This window comes from Amblyomma mixtum, chromosome 10, assembly GCF_055824585.1.
Source record: "Amblyomma mixtum isolate Tamu chromosome 10, ASM5582458v1, whole genome shotgun sequence".
Lineage (NCBI taxonomy): Eukaryota > Metazoa > Arthropoda > Arachnida > Ixodida > Ixodidae > Amblyomma > Amblyomma mixtum.
The window spans coordinates 162,547,213-162,569,086 of record NC_143021.1 but is presented as its reverse complement, the minus strand read 5'-3'; the positions used below and the strand labels follow the sequence as shown (position 1 = coordinate 162,569,086).

The 21,874-nt window shown below is 46.6% G+C and overlaps 1 protein-coding gene across 2 annotated transcripts in view; it reads left to right on the top strand.

Annotated features, from left to right (window-relative positions):
* Syx5 (syntaxin 5) overlaps positions 1–21,874 on the top strand; it is a 36,519-nt gene that overhangs the window by 7,995 nt on the left and 6,650 nt on the right. For both annotated transcript variants that reach the window (XM_089563522.1, XM_089563521.1), the window contains exons 3-9: positions 3,800–3,876; positions 6,261–6,316; positions 8,112–8,224; positions 9,403–9,477; positions 10,488–10,544; positions 13,669–13,896; positions 20,395–20,516. In XM_089563522.1, coding sequence (XP_089419648.1) covers positions 3,800–3,876; positions 6,261–6,316; positions 8,112–8,224; positions 9,403–9,477; positions 10,488–10,544; positions 13,669–13,896; positions 20,395–20,516 — 728 coding nt within the window. The remainder of the gene's footprint in view (positions 1–3,799; positions 3,877–6,260; positions 6,317–8,111; positions 8,225–9,402; positions 9,478–10,487; positions 10,545–13,668; positions 13,897–20,394; positions 20,517–21,874) is intronic.

Sequence of the window (21,874 nt, the reverse complement as noted above, 5' to 3'; positions counted from 1 at the left end):
TTTCACACTAGAGGCCACTTCGACTTACACTTCCTCTTCGTCGTAGCATGACCCCCGGCGGCAGGAGCGCCGTCCCGGCGTTAGGCCGGTGATAAAGGAGCGGCGTGGTAGGGCTTGAGGCGCATAACGTGAACAATGTCGGTGGGTGGTGGACATGAAGAGGATGCAGGTGTATGAGGAGCAACTTCATACGTGACATCGGTGACCTGACGCACAACATGATAAGGACCATGGTAGGGAGACAAAAGTTTTTCAGAGAGACCGACGCGACGGGAAGGAGACCACAGAAGAACGAGCGACCCCGGTTCGTAGGTGACATGACGATGGCGATGATCGTACAATGACTTCTGCGCTTGTTGGGACGCTTGGAGCCGAGTTCGGGCGATTTGGCGAGCGTCTTCAGCTTGAGCAATGGCGTCCCGGGCGAAGGCGGTGACGGGACGGTCAGCGGATGGCACGAGTGTGTCCAATGGCAGGACGGCGTGTCTGCCGTATAAGAGATAGAACGGAGAGTAACCAGTTGTGTCATGCCTGGAGGTGTTGTAAGCGAACGTCACATACGGCAAGGCGAGATCCCAGTCTTTGTGGTCGGGGGAGACGTACATAGACAACATGTCTGTTAATGTTTGATTCAAACGCTCGGTTAGCCCGTTTGTCTGTGGGTGGTATGCTGTGGCAATCTTATGCTTGGTAGAACACGAACGCAGGATGTCGTCGACAACTCTGGACAGGAAATAGCGTCCGCGGTCTGTGAGTAATTGACGAGGGGCACCATGTTGTAGAATAAGACTGTGCAAAAGAAAGTCAGCGACATCGGTCGCGCAGCTCGTAGGCAGCGCACGGGTGATCGCATACCGAGTGGCATAGTCTGTGGCTACTGCGATCCACCTATTTCCGGAATCCGAGGTCGGGAATGGTCCGAGGAGATCGAGCCCTACACGGTGGAACGGCTCCACAGGCACGTCTATAGGATGCAGAAGACCAGGAGGTGGTGCCGAAGGCTTCTTTCTGCGCTGACAAAGGTCGCAATTGGTGACGTAATGCCGGACTGTACGGTATAATCCAGGCCAAAAGAAACGGCGCCGTATGCGGTCGTAAGTTCGGGCCACACCAAGGTGGCCAGCTGCAGGCAGGTCATGGAGTTCTGCAATTATAGAAGACCGCAGCTGCTGGGGAATGACTAGAAGGAGTGAGGGCCCGTCAGGACGGAAGTTGCGGCGATAGAGAATGTCATTTTGAGTAACGAAGAGCTGCAGGGAGCGCTTCAAGCTTCCAGAGCTGAGACCCTCGATGATGGTTTGCAAATATGGGTCTTTGCGCTGCTCCTCGGCGATGTTGTGTAGATCAGAAATGCCAAACAGGGAAGGGATATCGTCAGTGTCACTGAGAGCAGGTGGCTCGACAGGGTACCGAGACAGGCAATCAGCGTCTTGATGGAGACGTCCAGACTTGTACACGACAGTGTACGAATATTCCTGAAGGCGTAGCGCCCAGCGGCCAAGACGCCCAGAAGGGTCTTTCAGCGAGGACAGCCAGCATAGGGCGTGGTGGTCCGTGACAACAGAAAAAACACGCCCGAACAAGTATGGCCGGAATTTAGCTACAGCCCAAACCAGAGCGAGGCACTCACGTTCCGTAATGGAGTAATTTCGCTCGGCAGGTGAAAGCAGACGGCTAGCATACGCAACCACGTGGTGTGGGTCCCGGGAGCGTTGAGCCAGCACGGCTCCGATCCCGTAGCCACAGGCGTCCGTGCGGAGTTCAGTAGGGGCCGCGGGATCAAAATGTGCCAGAATCGGGGATGATGTCAGCAGCCGGACAAGCGTGGAAAACGCATTTTGTTGATCAGAGCCCCAGGTAAAGTCTGTGTCCGTCTTCAGGAGGTCAGTGAGGGGACGAGCGATAAGGGCAAAATCTTGAATAAAACGGCGAAAGTAGGAGCACAGCCCAAGAAAACTGCGCCTCCACCAAGATGTTACGGGGAAATACTATTTACATTTATTTACAAGCAATCGGTGAATAGTTCCTAGCGGCGAGCATAAGGAAGCACCAACGCCAGCAGGAAGCACCAGCAACCTCTTCTTCTTCGTGCGACCCTTTCACGCGAGAGACCACTTCGACTTCCACTTCCTCTTCGTCGTAGCAATATATTACAATACTCAGTGCATTCAGCGCTTCTTGGAGAAATATTTTTACTCAAAATCGGTGATTTTTTTTTCGCAGTAAGAAAGGAGTCAATGTGCTAATGGTGCCAGTGTTGTGGGTATCTTCTTTGTTTGTTTGTTTTGTTTTTGTGCTGCTGTGTATATGTTACGGTGTGCCCAAACAACTTCTCTCGTGAGTGCGTTGCCCATGTCTCCAGCATGTATGGCTGCAAGAACATGAGTAGGAACTAAGAAATGGGTTACTCCCAGTGGGTTTTGCCGAGAGTGCAAGTGTGGAGTGATTTGCTGGTCAAAAAATAACATTTTTAGGGGTGAAGTGAAAGGGAAAGAAATTCACGAACACGACATCGATGCAACATTGAGCATTGATCACGAATTGAGTCTGCCAGAAGGCTCTTGGAAGTGGTGAAGTTCTTCTTTTCTCTTTCTGAAACAGCGCAGAAAAGACGCGGACAAGAGGAAGAGACGTACACAGGGGCGCTGACTCACAACTAGGATTATATTGCAGAGACACCCCCTATATATATATATAAGTGGGCGCGCAATAAAACTGAAAGTAGTGCGAAAAGACACATAGGGAGGGGGAGTGAAATAATCAAAGCATACTTGTCGTCAAAAGTTTTCGCAGATTGGCAGAGAGATACATCACTTCTTTGTCAGATGAAAGCACTGATGGCGCACTGACACGCATGTCTTTATTGGATGCTATGTTAAACGCCTCGATCACTTCCCTGGTGAGTTTGTCTGCGTGCCGGGCTAAGACGTTGCAGTGCGCTAATTCAGCTTCACATTTCTCAGATTCTGGATCGGATGAGCTCCATATTTTGCAATGTTTTGCTTTTTTGCACTGTTTTAGAATGAACAACCACAAACTCACCCAAGCTTTTACCTTAGCATCTTCTTTTCTGTTGTGCACAGTTGCTTGTGGAACGCACACCCCTTTCCGTGGTGAGTGTTTGTGGTGTTCATGGAACGAACAGACAAATTTTGTTATCTCTAAAATTTCGCGTGTTACTGGCGTTCTTTCTAAACTACGATCTTGCTTACCGAAAAGCGTCAAGCTCTTAATAGATAAAGCTTTATTTCTTTCAATTATATATTACTGTCATTTGGTGTGGGGCACTACCACTAACACGAATATCATGAAACTTTACAGATTGCAGAAAAAGGCAGTTTGAATAATCACGAATGTTCCATATGACACCACACAGAGCCTATCTTCACAGAACTGAATCTAACACATATCCCTGAAATCGACAAGGCAATGTTAAGAAAGCATTACCAGGCAGGTATTCAGAGAAACGACAAGGCTCTTAGTAGTATCGCTAACTTATCACCTAAACTATTCACACGCAACCCTCACCAACTTCAGCAATGGGAAATTCCACGCCTGCGCACTAATTATGGGCAACAGATGCTGGAATATCTTCTCCCGATTTTTCTGAATGAGCGAAGTACTTGTGATTTATCAGATGTGTGAAATTGTACGATCGTGTGCCTATGCTTGCTGTACACTGCCATGTTCACGAGGCCGCGGACCCCGTCAAGCCCATATTGAGGCTTTTTGTCTGCGATCCCTCAACACCGTTGATGTTGAAAATGAACTGATTGATTGATTGATGTGTCATGTGCAGGCCCAGCAGCAGCAGCGCCTGCGCAGGCCTGGCGAACGGGGGGCCCAGGAGTGGGGGCGCTTCATGCACGCCGCCAGGTCAGTGGTCTCCCCCTCCTGCCACGCTTCCCAGCGACAGCCCTGCGTTACTTTCCAAAGGGGGAAGAAAAAATCTTTGAGGGGGCACTTTGGTGACGGAACAGCGCAGAACACCGGGACAAGGGACAAGCGCTGACTGGCAACTGATTTTTACTTCGAAGAAACACAGCTTCTTATAACTTCGTCACACCCTCAAAACACATGCGTCACAACCATATCGTTCAAGCGTCCTAAAATGACAACCGAAGACAAATAATCAGAGAGATTTATAATCACATTTTTAACATTGCAGTGTTTCTTCGAAATAAAAATCAGTTGTAAGTCAGCGCTTGTCTCTTGTCCCGGTGTTTTGCGCTGTTCCGTCACAAATGAGTAACTAACATGCCCAAGCTGCTGTCCTGGCTATCTAGTGATGATTGGTTATTGACTAACTAGTCATAACTAATTAGTTGATGACTGGTTAATGACTAGTTGGTCACGACTAATTAGTTGACGACTAACTAGTCATTTGTGATGGAACAGTGCAAAACACTGGGACAAGGGACAAGCGCTGGCTTACAACTGATTTTTACTTCGAAGAAACACAACTTCTTATACGTTCTTCACACCCTCAAAACACATGCATCACAACCATGTCGTTCAAGCGTTCTAAAATGACAACTTAGGGCTTATAATCAGAGACGTTTATAATCACATTTTTAACATTTCAAATTCTTTCTTAGTCAAAGCAACAGATGGCGTGCTGACACAATCGTCGCTCAGACTCGCTATCGAAGCTGCCTCGATTTTTTCCCGGACTAACTGGTCTTTCTGATTAGCCAAAGCTTTGCATTTTTGGAAAACAGGTGCACAACTTGTTGAAGGGCAATCTCTGCAATGAATTCCCAGGTTCCGGCAAGCTTGTTCGAAATTAGTTTTGTGTTCTAGTAGCCTTTCGTTCATGCACCTGCCAGTCTGCCCTATGTATTGTTTACCACATGCCACTGGCAACGAATAAACAAGGCCTTCGGTGCACTCCACAAAGGGTGTTCAATGCTTTATCGTGCATCCCTGCTTCTTTTTGGTCGGGTCTGTGTTGACTCGTCTGCACAGGCTTTTGAGTTTATTAGGAGCAGTCATCACTACATTCACGCCAGCTTTTCGACGAATGCTTTTGAAACGATGGGAAACCTTGTGAATGTACCACTGGCCTCCTTTCTTTTTCTTTGCTTCATCTTGCTGTTCGGGCACAACGTTTCGCAGGGTTTCCCATCGTTTCAAAAGCATTGGTCGAAAAGCTGGCGTGAATGTAGTGATGACTGCTCCTAATAAACTCAAAAGCCTGTGCAGACGAGTCAACTCAGACCCGACCAAAAAGAAGCAGGGATGCACGATAAAGCATCGAACCCCCTTTGTGGAGTGCACCGAAGGCCTTGTTTATTCGTTGCCAGTCAGCGCTTCTCTCCTGTCGCGATGTTTTGCGCTGTTCCGTCACAAATGAAATGAAACGAATGAAACGAAATGAGTAACCAACATGCCCAAGCTGCTGTCCTGGCACTTTGGTGATCGAAAATGCAATGAGGCGAAAAGCCTTTCCCGCAATGCTCTCCAGCGTCCTTACTCTCGACAAGGAGAACTGCATATGCATTGGCAGGAGGTCGGCGTAACATAGCGGTTACCACGCTGGGCTGTGTAACGGAGGAATGGTGGTACGATTCTCGCTGTGCACAAGATTTTAAGGTTTTTCTTCTGGTTAATGACTAGTTATGCATGACTTGTGACTAGTAACGAGTAGTTATGACTTTCACTTCAGGTGTAACGGACGGACGGACAGAGTCATGGCCACGAGTATGAGCCATAAGTGCAGTTAGACTGGCAGGCTAGCATTCTGAGGTAGCAGATGTGTCGTTTCTAGTGAGAACAGACCGCTCTTTGGTGAGTGAGACAAGTGCACTAGCTCTGTGATGCCCAGGCATTGAAAACGTCAGATCAGCAGGATTTATTTTGTTTATTTATTTATTTACTTATTTATTTATACAAAATACCCCTAAGGGCCCTCAGTTCAAGGGTATTACATAGGGGGTTACAGGCATGTAATTTAAAGCACACAAATAAACCACAACTTCAAGAAACTACAACAGAACAGATAAAAGCATATGAGTGATTGCAAGAAAAATATGAAACTCGAGATTAAACATTCAAGCGTAAAGAGGAAAAACAAAAACAATCACTAATTGTTCTTTCACTACAGTGAACATAAAAAACTAAGGATTAATGAAAAACAGATCGTTAGAGCCAGTTAAATTTAGCTAGTTTTTTATTGTTTTGAATTGCCTAAAGAAGACAAAAGCCCACGATGTGTCCTGTGACCTGGCCGTGTTGTTGTTCTCCTCCTCGGTTTGCAGGCAGATTGGCAAGGACATCGCCAACACATTTGCCAAGCTGGAGAAGCTGACACTCTGTGAGTGGGTTCTCTCTCGAACGTGCTCTTTTGGGAGTCGGCAGTGTCACTTGGCTGGTGCTGAGCGCACTGTGGCCAACCCAGTTTGCAGGGTACATGTAGGGGGTCCTCATTTTTGGTTGTAAAACCGGGTTACACCCACTTCTTGCACCCTCAGCACATTTCCTAAAGTTCAGGTTTAACGGAAGAGGGCAGAGTGGGTGAGAGAACAAACGCAGGTTAACGACACCCTAGTCGAAATCAAGAGGAAGAAATGGGCTTGGGCAGGGCATGTAATGCGAAGGCAAGACAACCGGTGGCCCCTAAGGGTAACGGAGTGGACTCCAAGAGATGGCAAGTGTAGAAAGGGGGTGGCAGAAAGTTAGGTGGGTGGATGAGATCAAGAAGTTTGCGGGGATACGGTGGCCGCAACTGGCAGAGGACAGGGTTAACTGCAGAGACATGGGAGAGGCCTTTGCCCTGCAGTGGGCGTAGTCAGGCTGATGATGATGATGATGATACCCAAAGATGCAATTTCACAGAGATGTAGTTTACGAGTGCACAAAGCCATAGGCGTGGAGCAGAGATTAGGGGTTGTGTCATACTCATTCCAAGGCAACGTTTTTAGCTAACTTTTGAGGATTTTCAGCATCTTGCAGTGATTCTTATGTTTGAGGAAGGAGAGGCCAGAACGTAGGTACTGGTCATGCTTTATACCATCATAATATCAACGGTCAAGCACTCGTCATGCTAACGATTCTTTCTCCAAGGCTCTTGAAAGTTCCTGGTGGCCATTATGACTGTGAATGTTTTAGCAGTGTATAAAGCAGGCAGCATCACATGAAAGCACTGCATTTGGGGACAGTAGTATGCAAGGTGAAATGATTGTGGTGAATGGAAAAAAAAAAAGATATATGTGACTGTGAAAATTTGCTTGCTGAAAGCTGTCATTTCTGAGTTATTTACGAAAATAATGAGCGTAAAAGACCATTTTTTTGTCCTGCACAAAATATGCGCTGATATGGCTTGTTATTTCCGGTGAAGGAAAAAATAATCTAAAAAAAGTCTTTTTTTAAGTTCATCTCGAATAACTTCATTTTCAGCTTAGATTGAACTAAAAGAAATAGTGCCGAATTTTTACCACCAAAACAGGGAAAAGAAGCCAGAGACAAAGGTACCTGGGTGTTCACCACCCAGGGAGGGAGGGGGGGGGGGGGGGGTGAAGCACTGTGCATGGCACTGTGGGCTCAGAGGTGTGATTGTACCTAGGAGCACGAAAGGCATGAATTGAGCATGAGGTACATAATAGTACCTCGGGTAGTATTATGTACTTGAGGTACTATTGAGGTACTAGTACTTGAGGTACTATTGAAGTACTAGTACTTGAGGTACTATTGAGGTACTATTGAGGTACGAGTACTTGAGGTACTATTGAGGTACTAGTACTTGAGGTACTATGTGTCGCTCACGATTGAGGGGAGACTGAGCAACTGGACTTGTGTGCCCTGCTGGAATGCATGGCAGCCCTGGTGTGTGAAGTGTGAGCAAGCACTGACAAGAGAGTATGGGCAGACAGCACTGTGGTCAGCATCATTCATCAGGGCATGATATCTTGCAAGTCCATGTGCGGTGGGCACTCATCAGTTCAGACCGATTTAGGTCCAGCCTCTGGTTTGTCTGAGCCACCTTTCAGTTCTGTCAGCGTTAAGTATGCTAGAAAGGCTCCCCTTAATTTTAAACCCACATAATTTAAGCAGATTCTTGGTCCCCTCTGAGTCCAAATTGTTGACAGCAGACTGTGTGGGTGTGGGTGCAGTGGCTCGGCGCAAGACCATCTTCGACGACCGGCCCGAGGAGATCCAGGAGCTGACGTACATCATCAAGCAGGACATTGGCAGCCTCAACAAGGCCATTGCGCAGCTCCAGGAGGTGGGTACCACCAGGACATTAAGGGGACACTCATTAAAGGGACAAGTGGATTGAACTCATGAGTGGCTCTTCTGCAGGCATTAATCACAGTACTCGTCCAATCGTTAAGCGTCCCACTTAGTAGCGACCCCTCCTCACAATCCATGAATGTAGAGAATGACCAGATCCACATACATGGGCATGTTGGCAGCACTTAGGCAACAGAGGAGGACAAGGGACTTGCTTGGGAGAGATCTGTCGTCTTATCACATTGTACTTTTAAGGGTAGGTTAAGCGCTATGTGATGGTGAAAGAATGAACACTGCCAGTGTCTACAAAGTGATACGTAAAGAGGATGGCAGGCCACTGGCGGTACCCATTAGCACTGTCATGTGGTACCTCTAAGGCAAGGCTTAAGTGTCTCCTCAAGTTTTTGTGACCGCTTCATTGCCTTGCAAGGCTGTTGTTCTGTCAGTCTTGATTCCACCTTGTGAACAGCCGGAATGGTGACAACAGGAGGAGAGCAGCATGATTTGCATTTTGAATGTAAGTCTCTGTTAGCGCTGAACTTGAATCATTCTGGGCTGACACGTGCTTGACAATAGCAGCACACTGTTCATTGAGTTGCTAGCTTACTCTAAGGGGCCCTTTAGCGGGCCCCTTAGCTGTGTCTTACCGGAACTCGCCTATGGGGCAGAAACGTGGAGGCTAACAAAGAGGGTTCAGCTTAAGTTGAGGACAACGCCGCGAGCTATGGAAAGAAAAATGATAGGTGTAACGTTAAGAGATCGGAAGAGGGCGGAGTGGGTGAGGGAACAAGCACGGGTTAATGACATCCTCGTTGAAATCAAGAGGAAGAAATGGGCTTGGGCAGGGCATGTAATGCGAAGGCAAGATAACCGCTTGTCCTTAAGGGTAACGGAGTGGATTCCAAGAGAAGGCATGCGTAGCAGGGGGCGGCAGAAAGTTAGGTGGGTGGATGAGATTAACAAGTTTGTGGGGATACGGTGGCCGCAGCTGGCGAAGGACAGGGATAGTGGGAGAGACATGGGAGAGGCCTTTGCCCTGCAGTGGGTGTAGTCAGGCTGGTGATGATGATGAGGAAAGAGGTCCATATCTTGGAGGGGTGCGGCAGGTCTCGCCCCTGTTCAGGAGCTGTGCAGCGTCACAGAGTCATGTGTGTGTGTGCGTGTGTGCAGGTGGCCCGGTCGAGGAACCAGCATGGTGGGAAGCACATGCAGTCACATTCCAACTCGGTCGTCGTCTCCCTTCAGGTGAGGATGGTCAGGTGCGGTGCTGAGAAGGCTGGTTAAAGGCTCTGCCCCAGAATATTGGTTCAATCTCGGTAAGTCGAACTTCGAGGGATCGATCAAAATTTTGGTATGGGCTAGTCGGTGGCTCATCTTATGGAACGTAATAAGCAGCGCTAGAAACAGGGACAGCAGAGAAGACACAAGCAACAGGACGGTGTCTGAACTAACGACTGAATTTTATTGAAAACAGCGGAGCTTTAAATACAGACAGGCCATCACATGCCCAAGTAGATAACGAATCGCCATAAGATTGTAATGCCAACATCAAAACCACTCCAACGGTTATCACACAGCGCAAAAGTCACGGGAAGGCATGTGCAGCTACTTAAAAAACCGCATGAATCATGTCTCAGCCTTTGATGCGATATGACTTCCTGTTCTGTTGTTTTTCATGATTCATCCGTTTCTTAAGTATCTGCACGTGCCTTCCCGTGATTATTGGGTTGTGTGATATCCGTTGGAGTGGTTTTAATGCTGGCATTACAATCTTAATGGCGAGTCATTATCTTCTTGGACATGTGATGGCCTGTCTGTATTTATAGCTATGCCGTTTACAATGAAATTTCAGTCGTTAGTTCAGCGCCAGTCCTGTTGTTTGTGTCTTCTTTGTTGTCCCTGTTCTTTGCGCTGTATATTACTTTCCTTAATTGGAGGGACTGTTAAAAACATTTGCAAGTTCAGATTTTCGAGTTGCCTCCGAGAAACTGCCAGAAGCCATTTGCATCTTGGTGAAGTTATTTGTTGCAAACGTGAGTCGGCTTGGTAAATTTATTTGCTGAAAACCTGAGTTGTGGCTATCGGAATTTCAGGTGAAAATGGCATGCCAGCAGTAATTTATAGTAGTTCCGTCAAATTCTTTGCTGTGAAATGTCTGAGTAGAACAGGTTTTTTGTGGTGCACACAGCTGAATGCATCGCTCTCAGGCAGCCTGGTTGGAGGGATGAGTGATCTTATCTTACCGTCTCTTGCAGTCCAAGCTGGCGTCCATGTCCAACGACTTCAAGAGCGTCCTGGAAGTCCGGACAGAGGTAAGTATATACGTCCCTCTTGCTCCGAGAGCGGCATCCAGTACTCGCATATAGTAGGGTCACTCAGCAGTGGGCTTCTGTTGAGTCACTGCTGCTTCTGAATTAGTTCTTTCAAAGGGAACCTTCAGCCTGTCTCAAGGCCACACATGTCGAGTAATATGAAGCCTAATGACCACAGGGTCAAAGTCCCAGTTTGAGCTATATTTAGAAAGAACAAACAGAAATCTCAGGTCGAGCAGGATGCAATATTGCATGCATCGGCAACCATCAACCATTCCAGGATCAGCTACGTGAATATCTCACATGACATCGCTTTTTCTCCTATCTTTGATTTTCTTTGTCGCAGTGTACTTTTGTTCCTTCGTTGCCAGTGCGTTTTTTTCTGGTCGTATGTCAGGCATTCATGCTATTGAGAGGTACTATCGCGCTCAATATGAGTTGCAACGCGCGGTCACCGACCGGGGCTCGTTCCGTGGTGTGCCTCCTCCAAACAGTCGCTTGGAATTCTGGGAGAAACTGCTGTTCCAGGAAACAACAGCACCCCCGCTGAGGAAAAAGTTTCTCCCAGAATTCCGAGCGACTGTTTGGAGGAGGCACACCACGGAACGAGCCCCAGTCAATGACCGCGCGTTGCAACTCATATTGAGCGCGATAGTACCTTGTATCCTATATATATATTTTCGCCTTTAATTTTTGCCTTGTACATTAGTTTCTTTTCACTTAATGTTTTGTATCTCATGTTGTATTATAATTAGTTTCTTTTGCACATGTTGTCGTTCTTTGCCCCCCTTACTCAATCCCCTCTGGGCCCTGTAAGGTATCATGAATAGATAAATAAAAGCTTGCTAAGCAGGTGCTGGTAGCAAGAGTGATGTTGGTATCTGTATTTCTATTGGACAACTAAATCATGGTTTAACCTCTGCTAATGGAAGCTGGGAATGATAGCTTACTGACTGTGGTTTTGAGTCTGCAAATGTAGAGAAGGTTAAATAACTTGGAAGGAAGCTGGTAAGCTGTCCCCAGGGGTCAGGGAAGTAATTAAAAGGCATCAGGATACGGATTTCTTGGGCCCCAAGACAAGACAGAACTGTCCATGAACTGTGTCTAAATCAGTCGGTGAGAAGTATGCATTGTTTGAAAATGTAGTGTGGGGGATGTAGTGGAGGTACTCAAGCACATGCCTCAAAGAAAGTAAGGTATGCACTAAGTATTGGCAAGAAACCAGGTGTACACACTGGACGATGCCAACAGTAGGGTTGTCGGTAGCTATTCAGGGGAAATAGTAGCAGTAGCAGAGCTTCGCAAAGTACAGTACGACAACAGAACTACCATATATACCCCCCCCCCCCCCCCCCCTTTTACTGTCATTGAGAATTTACTTTTTTTTTTTAGCTGTTAGATTTTCGTAGCTCGTTCATCAGTTTTTGCACTGCCCGCAGCACAGACCTTGGCAGCGCGCCAAGGTGGTGCACGCTGATAACATCACAGCCTGCATATCTTTTAACGAGAGCTCCTGATTGAAAGCCGGCAAGTGCTTGAGCACCTGAGAAAATTGTAGCAGTTTAGACCAGAACACTATAAAACATTCTCTGCACTGAAATGCTATGAAGGGAGTTGGTCCGCAGGGCCCGATTTGGTGAGATCGAGAGTGCAAATGCCTGATTAATCATTCCCATTACACACTCGTAGCTGTCCTGCTTTAGGGCCAATGTTCACCATGTTCGTTTAATCTCCCCGCGATTGGCCTGTGCCACCAGTTATCACAATATCGTCGGATCATAACATGATACAGCAGGCACCTCTTGAAGTGAACGATGCTAAACACCGGCTACACAAACATGTGTTACCAGGTGTGTCTGTTGATGATGGATAGATGAACAGATGGAAGTAGGTGGCACATACGATATTAAGTTTTGACCCTCCCAAACAATCTGTTGAAACTTTTTTCCCACATAATGAACTCTCCCTCCAAATTATGTCAATTTTCTTGGGAAAAAAAAAAAAGAAGTAGGCTCATTACGTGAGTGTATACGGTAACCTTACAACCAGCCATCTTTAGCAGTGCTATTGGCACCACATGAGTACCAGATGAATGGGCAGGAAATGTAGATCTGTGGAGAATAGTGTGCTCACAAGGCGGACAGCTAAGCACCATTTGCCATGCTATGCAGTCATGATGTAACATTAGTGCACAAGGAACACGAGGGACGGAAAGGAGACCACGCAGACAGTGTCCCTCGTCTTCCTTTTGCACTATTGTTACATTATGAACGTTATCCAACTTGCCCAACTTTCGGCTGTGCTATGTAATGTTGTGTACCAGTGTAAGCCTGAAAAATTATTGACTCATTAGCTCACTCATTCCTATGTTCAAGGTATTTAATCTAGGCACGTGCGAATATTCGAAATCCGAGTTGATCCGAATGTTTGGTAATTGAAATCTCGAAGCATTCGTTTCAAGTGAATAACGTTTTGTGGAACTCTTGCTGTGTGCCCCTGTGCTGTGTAATCCAGTCTGATGGACTTTGTTGAAGATGTTGATATTGTCACGTTGTAGTGACGGCAGTCCAGCGGTCAGGAAGACAGCAATAAGATTTGCAAACGAAGGTCTTTATTTCGGCTGACTTGCGCCCGCAAAAGAACTAAACAGCAGGGCAGCGGTGTAAGCAACACACGTGCTCGTCAGTCGTCGAACTACGAATGCCCGCCGCTCGCAGCATCGCACAATTTAAAGCCAGCAAGGAAACTTAGAGATAACAGGACAAGATCATCTAGAGTAATCTAGAAAAACATAGATGCAGCTCGGCATGGCTGTGATCAACCGAGTTGTCGAACTACGAATGCCTTCCACTCGTGACATCGCTCAATTTAAAGCCGGCAAGGAAACTTCGAGATAACAGGACAAGATCATCTAGAGTAACCTAGAAAAACAGATGCAGCCTTTCATGGCTGTGAACAATCGAGATTAGTCCGGTCGCTTCTCGCGTCACGAACAAAAATGGCAGCACCCCTTTCCTGCGGCCTTGAGCGCGAATGAACGGACACTGCAATGATACGTGGCAATATTCCCTGCCCAGCATGCACGTGTGGCTGCAAGGCCTTTTCTTTCTGTGTGTGTGTACAGAACCTGAAGCACCAGAAGAGTCGCCGGGAGCAGTTCAGTGGGCAGGGCCCCGGTGTGAGCACTGCGCTGCCCCCATCGGCCATTGGGGGTGGGTCGGTGCTGCTGGCGGATGAGTACGCGGCCTCCCAGCAGGGTGCCCAGGGTGACTTCCTGGCCATCAACATGGACGAGGGACCCCGGCACCGGCAGCTCCAGCAGCAGCAGCAGATGGCGCTGCTCGACGAACAGGTAGGGGGGCATTCAGCAGCGTTGCTTCAAGGCCACACTGCACCAAGCCCTGACTCGGGCTTCGCTTTGGGCTGGCGGCAGGCAGTGAACCTCGGAAAGTGCTGGCTGAAAACAGTATGCATGACATCCGTATCACAGCTGGGTTGCTTAAGGGGGGACGAGGGTCTTAAAACTAACTTTTTTATTTATGGCTAGAATCTGATGAAATATGGCACACAGGTGCGTTTTTCTCTTCCGTTTCCAAGTATGTAATCACAATTGAGCTGGTGGTCTTAGATCTTACAAGGTCTAGAGTGTAACTAGGTAATTCCTTACGCAGCTTTAATAAACTTTCTGATTGCATTTTGTTGCTTTTATTCACATGAACTGGTAGCCACAGAGTTCCCATACCCGGTGACATTCTTCGTTTTTCTCTGAAGGCATGTCATCCTGATATACTGTGTCGAGAGGAAAAGGTCGCAGTATTTGGCACTGCAACTCATTAAGCTAACTGTAAATTGCTATTTATATGTGGCCTAAACAAAAAGAAGTAAGAATGTCATCTGGTATGGGAATTTGCTGGCTATCAATTCATGTAATTAAAACCAACAAAATTCAATGAGAAAGTTCATTAAAGCTGTGTAAGAAATTACCCAATTACACTCCAGAATTTAAGATGACTTTTGATCTAAGACCACCTGCTCAATTACAGTTGAACCTCGATATAACGAAGTCCTACTTGCAGCCGAAAATTTCGTTACATTGCGAATTTCGTTACGTCGAGGTTCCCATGTTTCAGCTGTCAAAATAAAGTATAACTGGTTCAGGAACACTGCTTGTTGATGGGAACTTGTAAATCACTAATTGAGGAAATACACAAGAAAATCGAGTAATAGTATCGCTAACAAGGGCACCGGATGTTTTTTTCTACATCAGGAGCATAATGAGTGATAGCAAACACCGCGACGGCATCATTTTTCTCCGTGTGCGCATAGCAAAAGAACGAGCGCAGCGCCTAGTACTGAAAGCCGCCACAAGATGTCGCTTCTGGTATCATCATCATCAGCATTGAACATTTGCAGCCGGGGACGCATCAGAGAAAAATAAAGAAAAATGTTCGCATCGCTCACGCCGGCGCGGTGGGATTGTGCTCGCGGCGCGGTTATACTCCGACGTAGCGCGCGCGGCACGGCGACGTCACGTCCGCGAAACAGCGGCGCCCGATCGCCAGCGTGTTCCGCGGCTACCGGCGCGCTCTGACGGCGCCTGGCGCGGAATGCAGCCGGCTGCATTTCGCGCGGGCCGCGCCGAGAGCGCGCCGAAGCCGCCCACCCAGAATGCACCGCGCGCGCCTCCCACGCCACGCCTCCCCTCTACCCCCTTCGCCACTCGCCTCCTCTGCCAGGGCACATTTTTTTTTTTTTTTTTCGCCGCTCACCCGTTTTAAAGGTACAACTAGTACGACCACACTAGCTCCACGAGTTTGTCAACACCGAAGACTTTTTTTTTTGTTGTTGCCTACGAGGACATCGCACGCAAAAAAAAAAAAACGAACGGACGCTGCAAGAAAATTCCGGTTTGCGCTTTCACGTTCAGAGTCTACAGCTCGCCAGTGGCGTCATGGCGCGGCGCGTCTTGAAACTTCCATGCCGCGGGCTTTGTATGCGCACGACAGATGGCGCGGCGGTACGTTCTCGCAGATTCCCACACTACCGGCAAAATTGGCGCGTAAAAGGGCAAATACAAACTGCGTTTCGTCTCGGCTAAACTTTTAGCTCTCATTCGATTGTCAAGGTAGCTCCTGGCACATGCATGCGATGCGCAAGGACTTCGTTACATCGAAAGTGCGGAGCAAAATTACTTCGTTGAATCGCGAAAAAAAATACATGGTTTTCAATGGGGAAGTGATTGGGAAATGAAAAAAATGCGTTACATCGCCAATTTCGTTACATTGAGGTTCGTTACATCGAGGTTCGACTGTATTACATTTTTGGAATGAAAAGAGAAAAACACATATGTGTGCAAAATTTCATGAGATTCGAACCATAAATAACAAGGTCAGTTTAAGACCCTCGTTCCCCCTTAAGAGTCACTTGATGTTGTACGCAAGTTGCGCAGCAGCGTTTCGCACTGCGTGCCAATGCTGCTAACGCCGGTTTCGAAGGCCGGACCTCCTAGTGGCTCCATCTGTCGTAGACAAAGCAAACTGCGTGCCAATGCTGCCACGTGGCACGCCCATGGTGCTGCCATCTGGAGAGTGCAGCTGAAGCAACGCTGTTCAAGGTCATCCGTCCCTACCGACCGGGGCTACGTGACGAGTAGAAACTTACAGTAGTGTTGCTAATGAATAAAACTGATACGCTATGCTGTGTAAAGATAGCAGCCACTGGTACCTATTGCACTGTGCCACATGTGCATTGGAGACAATCTCAGTGAAAGGAAACACCTTTGCACATGCAGTGAGCCCCCTTTCCTATATCCCTCCTCCTCTTCTACCTGCCTCGCAGTCCTTTGCTGAGCAAACAGCTGTTTCCTGAAAAAGTGCGATTCGTAGCAGGTGCGTCCATGTCATATCTGTTTTCTTTCTTCTGGATCTGGGCTCTGCAGACTAGGCAGCAGGTAACGCTGTGATGCTTTCAACACTCGCATCACTCGCATCAGCTTACGTCACTTGCAGAGGGTATCAGTACTGGCTCCTCATGCAGCAAGTTCTAAGAAGGTCTCACCAAGGTCATGGAAGAAGTGCAACTTCACACTTGAGCAGTGCAAACTTGCCATCTCATTGAGGGCTCAGCTTGTTGCTTGTTCTATAGCTAGGCATCAGCCCAGAAGCTGCCGTGTACAGTTGTGCTCCATTGATACAACCTCCGTTAATGTGGACGATGGAAATTACGGACAGTTTGTTCTTCTAGGGACTAAGCTTTTTTAATGCATATATGCCTAGTTAACACTTTGAGGGTCGAATTATTTTGAAGAAAACTTTCCCAGGTGGTCAAATTACTTTATTGCGGATCTTGAATCTACAAAATGTATATAATCGAGAATAAATTGTAAAAAAAATTTAGGAACAGTACTTTGGTGGCAGCATCACTCACAACTGGAAAATGTTCAATAGAATAGAATAGCAACGGTGATAAGCAAGCTAAGAGCAGCACCAATAAAGATAGAAATCAACTTCCGCCGCCTCTGCAAAACAGTGCCCACAAAGAGAAAACACGTTTCGCGCAACTCCGTTGCGATCCCGAGGCGGAATCGAAACCGCGTAGGCGCGTTGCCACAGAGGGCGAGAATACCTCGCGAGCAACGGTGATAAGCAAGCTAAGCGCAGTGCCAATAAAGATAGAAATCAACTTCGGCAGCCCCTGCAAGATAGTGCTGACAAAAAGAAAACTCAAATTTCGCGCGACTCCGTTGCGATCACGCGGTGAAACCAAAACTACAAAAGGGGTGTTGCCGCAGTCTGTGCCGCCGCGCTAAAGCTAGACATAAGTTCTGCTTATCTCCGTAAGAAGGCAGCACAAAATTCAAACACTTCTTGTAAGTCCTAAGAGGTGGCAGCACACCCCAGTGAGCACGCATTCTTCTTTTGGCGCAAAATTTCAAACGGAAGATCGAAACCGTACCCGTACGGCAAAGACCTTGCGGGACAGAAAACCGCCGCCGTACATATATGGCAAAAACCTTCAAAGGGTTAATATGAAAGCCCAATATCCGGACAGTGGACAGGGTGAAAATGCACAGAACCCATTGGGGCCCATGTATTTTTGTTGCATTAATATGGACAACGACGAGATCGAAATCTCGACTTCTACAACCAGATCTTTCTTTTAGTGTGTTTTAAGGGCAGTACACTAGGAAGAAGCAGTGCAAAGTACACATGCCTGAGTGATGGCCTTTTTCTTTTTCGGTTTGATGCTTTTACCCAGTACCAAGTCGACTGGCCTTACCATTGGCCGTATTGGATTGATGTGGCTGATGGCAATGGGAAGAAAGCTCTGTCTGCTTTCTCTGCAGATTCTGCATTCAAAGTGGCATTCAGCAGCCGGCAAAGTGGAATTATGCACTACATGCTCATGGGTTGTGAGCAGCCATAGCACGCGGAATTTAGTTCGTATTTGTGCTCTTGTAAACTTTGCAACACATCCGTCGACGGCAATGGCAGAAGTAATCAAAATTGCTTTCTCATAGTTTTCGGATGCTTTGCCCCTTTGCACCAAAGCACTGCGGCGAAGCCTTCGCGGCGGCTGACTGTCGCGATGTTCCCCTTGTTAATACATTTTTAAGATAGCTGCAAAAGGAAACGTTCTGTTCGGGAAAACGTATGCTCCAAACCATCCAATTTTGAAAAAAATGTAGCTGCTGATTAAACTGCTGACTGGGATACAAAGGCATGTATTGACAATTTAACTCCACAAAATTGTCGATTAGCACTTTTGGCACAAGCTCTGAACAGGTTCTTTTCTAGTGCTTGCAGAATTCAGTCCGCATTTGCGCTGTTTTAAACTTTGCAACACATCCGTCGACGGCAATGGCGGAAGTAATCGAAATTGCTTTCTCATAAATTTCGGATGCTTTGCCCCATTGCACCTAAGCACTGCGGTGAAGCCTTCGCGGCGGCTAACTGTCGCGATGCTTCTGCTATTATTCATGCGGCATTCCTCACCCGGGCCGCTCGTGTGTGCACATCGCTGTACAGCAGTGTTTCTCCTCTTCATGTCGCGTCCCCACAAAAACGGCGCTCATGTTCGCGAACACGCAGTTTTTGTTTATTTATTCTTTTGTGGCAGAGCTTTGCCTTTTTTCAGCAAAGTGGAGAAGCCACGATGGTGATTAACTGCCACTGCAGTTCAGCTCTTCATGTCACGTGTCTGCATGTTCGGTCAATTTGTATGTTTATACCTGTGCTGTTGGTGGCTAAATGTATTATACGACCAGATTTTGTTGATTTTTAGTGTAGTAACCGAAAAATCGTGTTATCCGGGAACGCATTAATCGAGAGAAATATAGTGTAACTCTATGGGACATTTTTAGTTAAGTCCCTGACTTCGAGCGTAGAAACTGGGAATGTATCAATGAGGTTTTACTGCATTAAGGGGGGATGAGGGTCCTAAAAACTTTTTTTTTTTATTTGTTAACTTATCTTTCTGAAACTTAGCACCTAGGTATATTAGTGAATGCTGATTTCAAATATGCATTTAGGTTCCAAATATTTCAGCTGCAAGGAAGTATATTGCACATATCCTAATTAGGTCATTTCTTACGGGCCTTTATAGTAATTTATCAGTTCAAGAAAGATTTTTAAGAATAAGAAGACATTTACAAAGGCCCAAAGCACATCCTAAAGCTAACAAAATGTCTATAAAATTGTTTTGCTGATCATAAATAAATAACCAAGTTGGAAAGAGAAAAATGATGTGGCAATAATTAGCGCACACTTGGCCTAATTGCTAATATATCATGTTTAAAGGAAAAAAGAAAGCCATGGGATGTGTGGTGGACCTTTGGAAATGCTTGCATGCTCATAAAAAAGCTTTTCTTAACTTATAAATTACTATAAAGGCCCGTAAGAAATAGCCTAATTTGGATGGTAATTTGCAATACATTTTCTTCCAGGTGAGATATTTGAAATCTAAATGCATATTTGGAATCAGCATTGTATGATACACCTTTGTGCCAAGTTTCAACAAGTTATGTCGACAAATAAAAAACAACTTTTTAAGACGCTCATCCCCCCTTTGCAACAAGTGTTTTTTTTTTTTGTTCTAAACATTTTTCTGCTTTTCTTGATGATTTGTTATTGCGGATGACTGGCTTTATGGACTGTTCCTGGGCTAAAGCCGCCGTGGTGGCTCAGCGGTTATGGTGCTCGGCTGCTGTCCTGAAAGACGCGGGTTCGATCCCGGCCGCGGCGGCTAGAATTTCTTTGGAGGAGAAATTCTAGAGGCCCGTGTACTGTGCGATGCCAGTGCACGTTAAAGAACCCCAGGTGGTTGAAATTTCCGGAGCCCTCCACTACGGCGTCCCTCATAGCCTGAGTCGCTTTGGGACGGTAAACCCCATAAACCAAACCAAACCTGGGCTAAAGAGCCATGGAGAAACGCGGAGACTAACAAAGAGGGTTCAAATAAGTTGAGGACAACGCGGCGAGCTATGGAATGAAAAATGATAGGTGTAATGTTAAGAGATCGGAAGAGGGCGGAGTGGGTGAGGGAACAAATGTGGGTTAATGACATCCTGGTCGAAATCGAGAGGAAGAAGTGGGCTTGGGCAGGGCATGTAATGTGAAGGCAAGGACCGCTGGTCCTTAAGGGTAACGGAGTGGATTCCAAGAGAAGGCAAGCGTAGCAGGGGGCGGCAGAAAGTTAGGTGGGCGGAGGAGATTAAGACGTTTGAGGGGATACGGTGGCCGCAACTGGCAAAGGACAGGGTTAATTGGGGACACATGGGAGAGGCGCCCTTGCCCTGCAGTGGGCGTAGTCAGGCTGATGATGATGATGATGATGTGGGGGTGGGGTGCAGGATGCGTACATCCAGAACCGGGCGGACACCATGGCCAGCATTGAGAGCACCATCGTGGAGCTGGGCTCCATCTTCCAGCAGCTGGCGCACATGGTCAAGGAGCAGGAGGAGATGGTCCAGAGGTGCGTACACAAGCGACACGCTGCCTCTGTCTTCTTGCTGCACAGTGTGCACGACCAATGACGCACTGCCACTCCATGTCCACGCATAGTAAATTTAAGAACAAATGGCAGAAGCAGTGGGATAATGAACTTAACAACAAACTACACTTCATAAAGCCCACATTGGGGGGAATGGAAGTCATGCAGACACCAGGAACGTTTCAATGAAGTAATCTTGTGTCGCCTTCGCATAGAACACACACGCTTGACTCACAATTGCTTACTGACAAAGCATGACAAACCACTTTGTGAAAGATGTGGAGAGGAACTCACACTAAACCATATTTTATTCACATGCACAAAACTAGAAAAACTAAGAAAGAAGTATTTTACTAAATTTTACAATGAACACATACCTTTTCATCCAGTCCTGCTCTTAAGTGATAAATTAATTGTTGACACGTCTTATGTTTTTAGTTTTCTAAGAGAAACAGGTTTTCTTCAGGAATCGTGAGCTCTTAACCAGTGCACCACTTAATTTTACAATACAACTCAGCCAATTTCTCACTCCCGAGAAAAAGGCTGAGGTCTTTATTTTCATTAAAACTTCCTGTTGGGCGAGTTGGTAGTTCATCTTCAAGTAGAAATGTTATAGCGCAAACAAAGACACGGACAACAGAGACGAAACACACACAAGCGCATTTTATTGGCTGGGAGCGTCAAGATCCTTCCCCAGCCAAGGATGGTCACAGAGGTTGCCCAGCCCCTTTTAAAGCTTTTACTAGTGGATACTTTTAAAATTTCCTTCCTTCATCATCACTAAGAAAGTAATAAGTAACATTTTTGACCCTATACACCACCGATCTTTTCACTTTCTTATAAGATTCCGCAGAAGACTTTTCTCTAACCTGAGCTTGGCGCATGATAGCCTTAGCCGCTTATGCGCCATTAAACCCAACACACTCCATACCCACCTGAGAGAGGCAAGGGATTATCGAATCCTTCACAGGAAAAACTGAGCAAGGAAAGCGTCAGTCTGCTAGCCAGTACTTCAGATCAACTTGTCTTCAATTGGGTCAGAAGAAGGCACATCTTCTTGTCGATACATTGGCTAGTGGACTAATGCCACCCTCCCATCACTTTTTTCTTTTTTTAATTGCACTCCATTGTAAAGCACAGTTGGTAGGACGTGTGCAAAATTCTACGGAAGAGCTCTGTCGAAGTTTTTAAGGGGGGACCCTGGTCTTTGAAAAAAAATTTTTATTAATGAAGTCACAGTTATGAAATTTCCAGGCCACATGTAGTTTTGTGCGCTGATTCTAAATATGTCATTTAATTTCGTGTAAAACAATTCCTTGCGCACTTATGCACTTTTTATG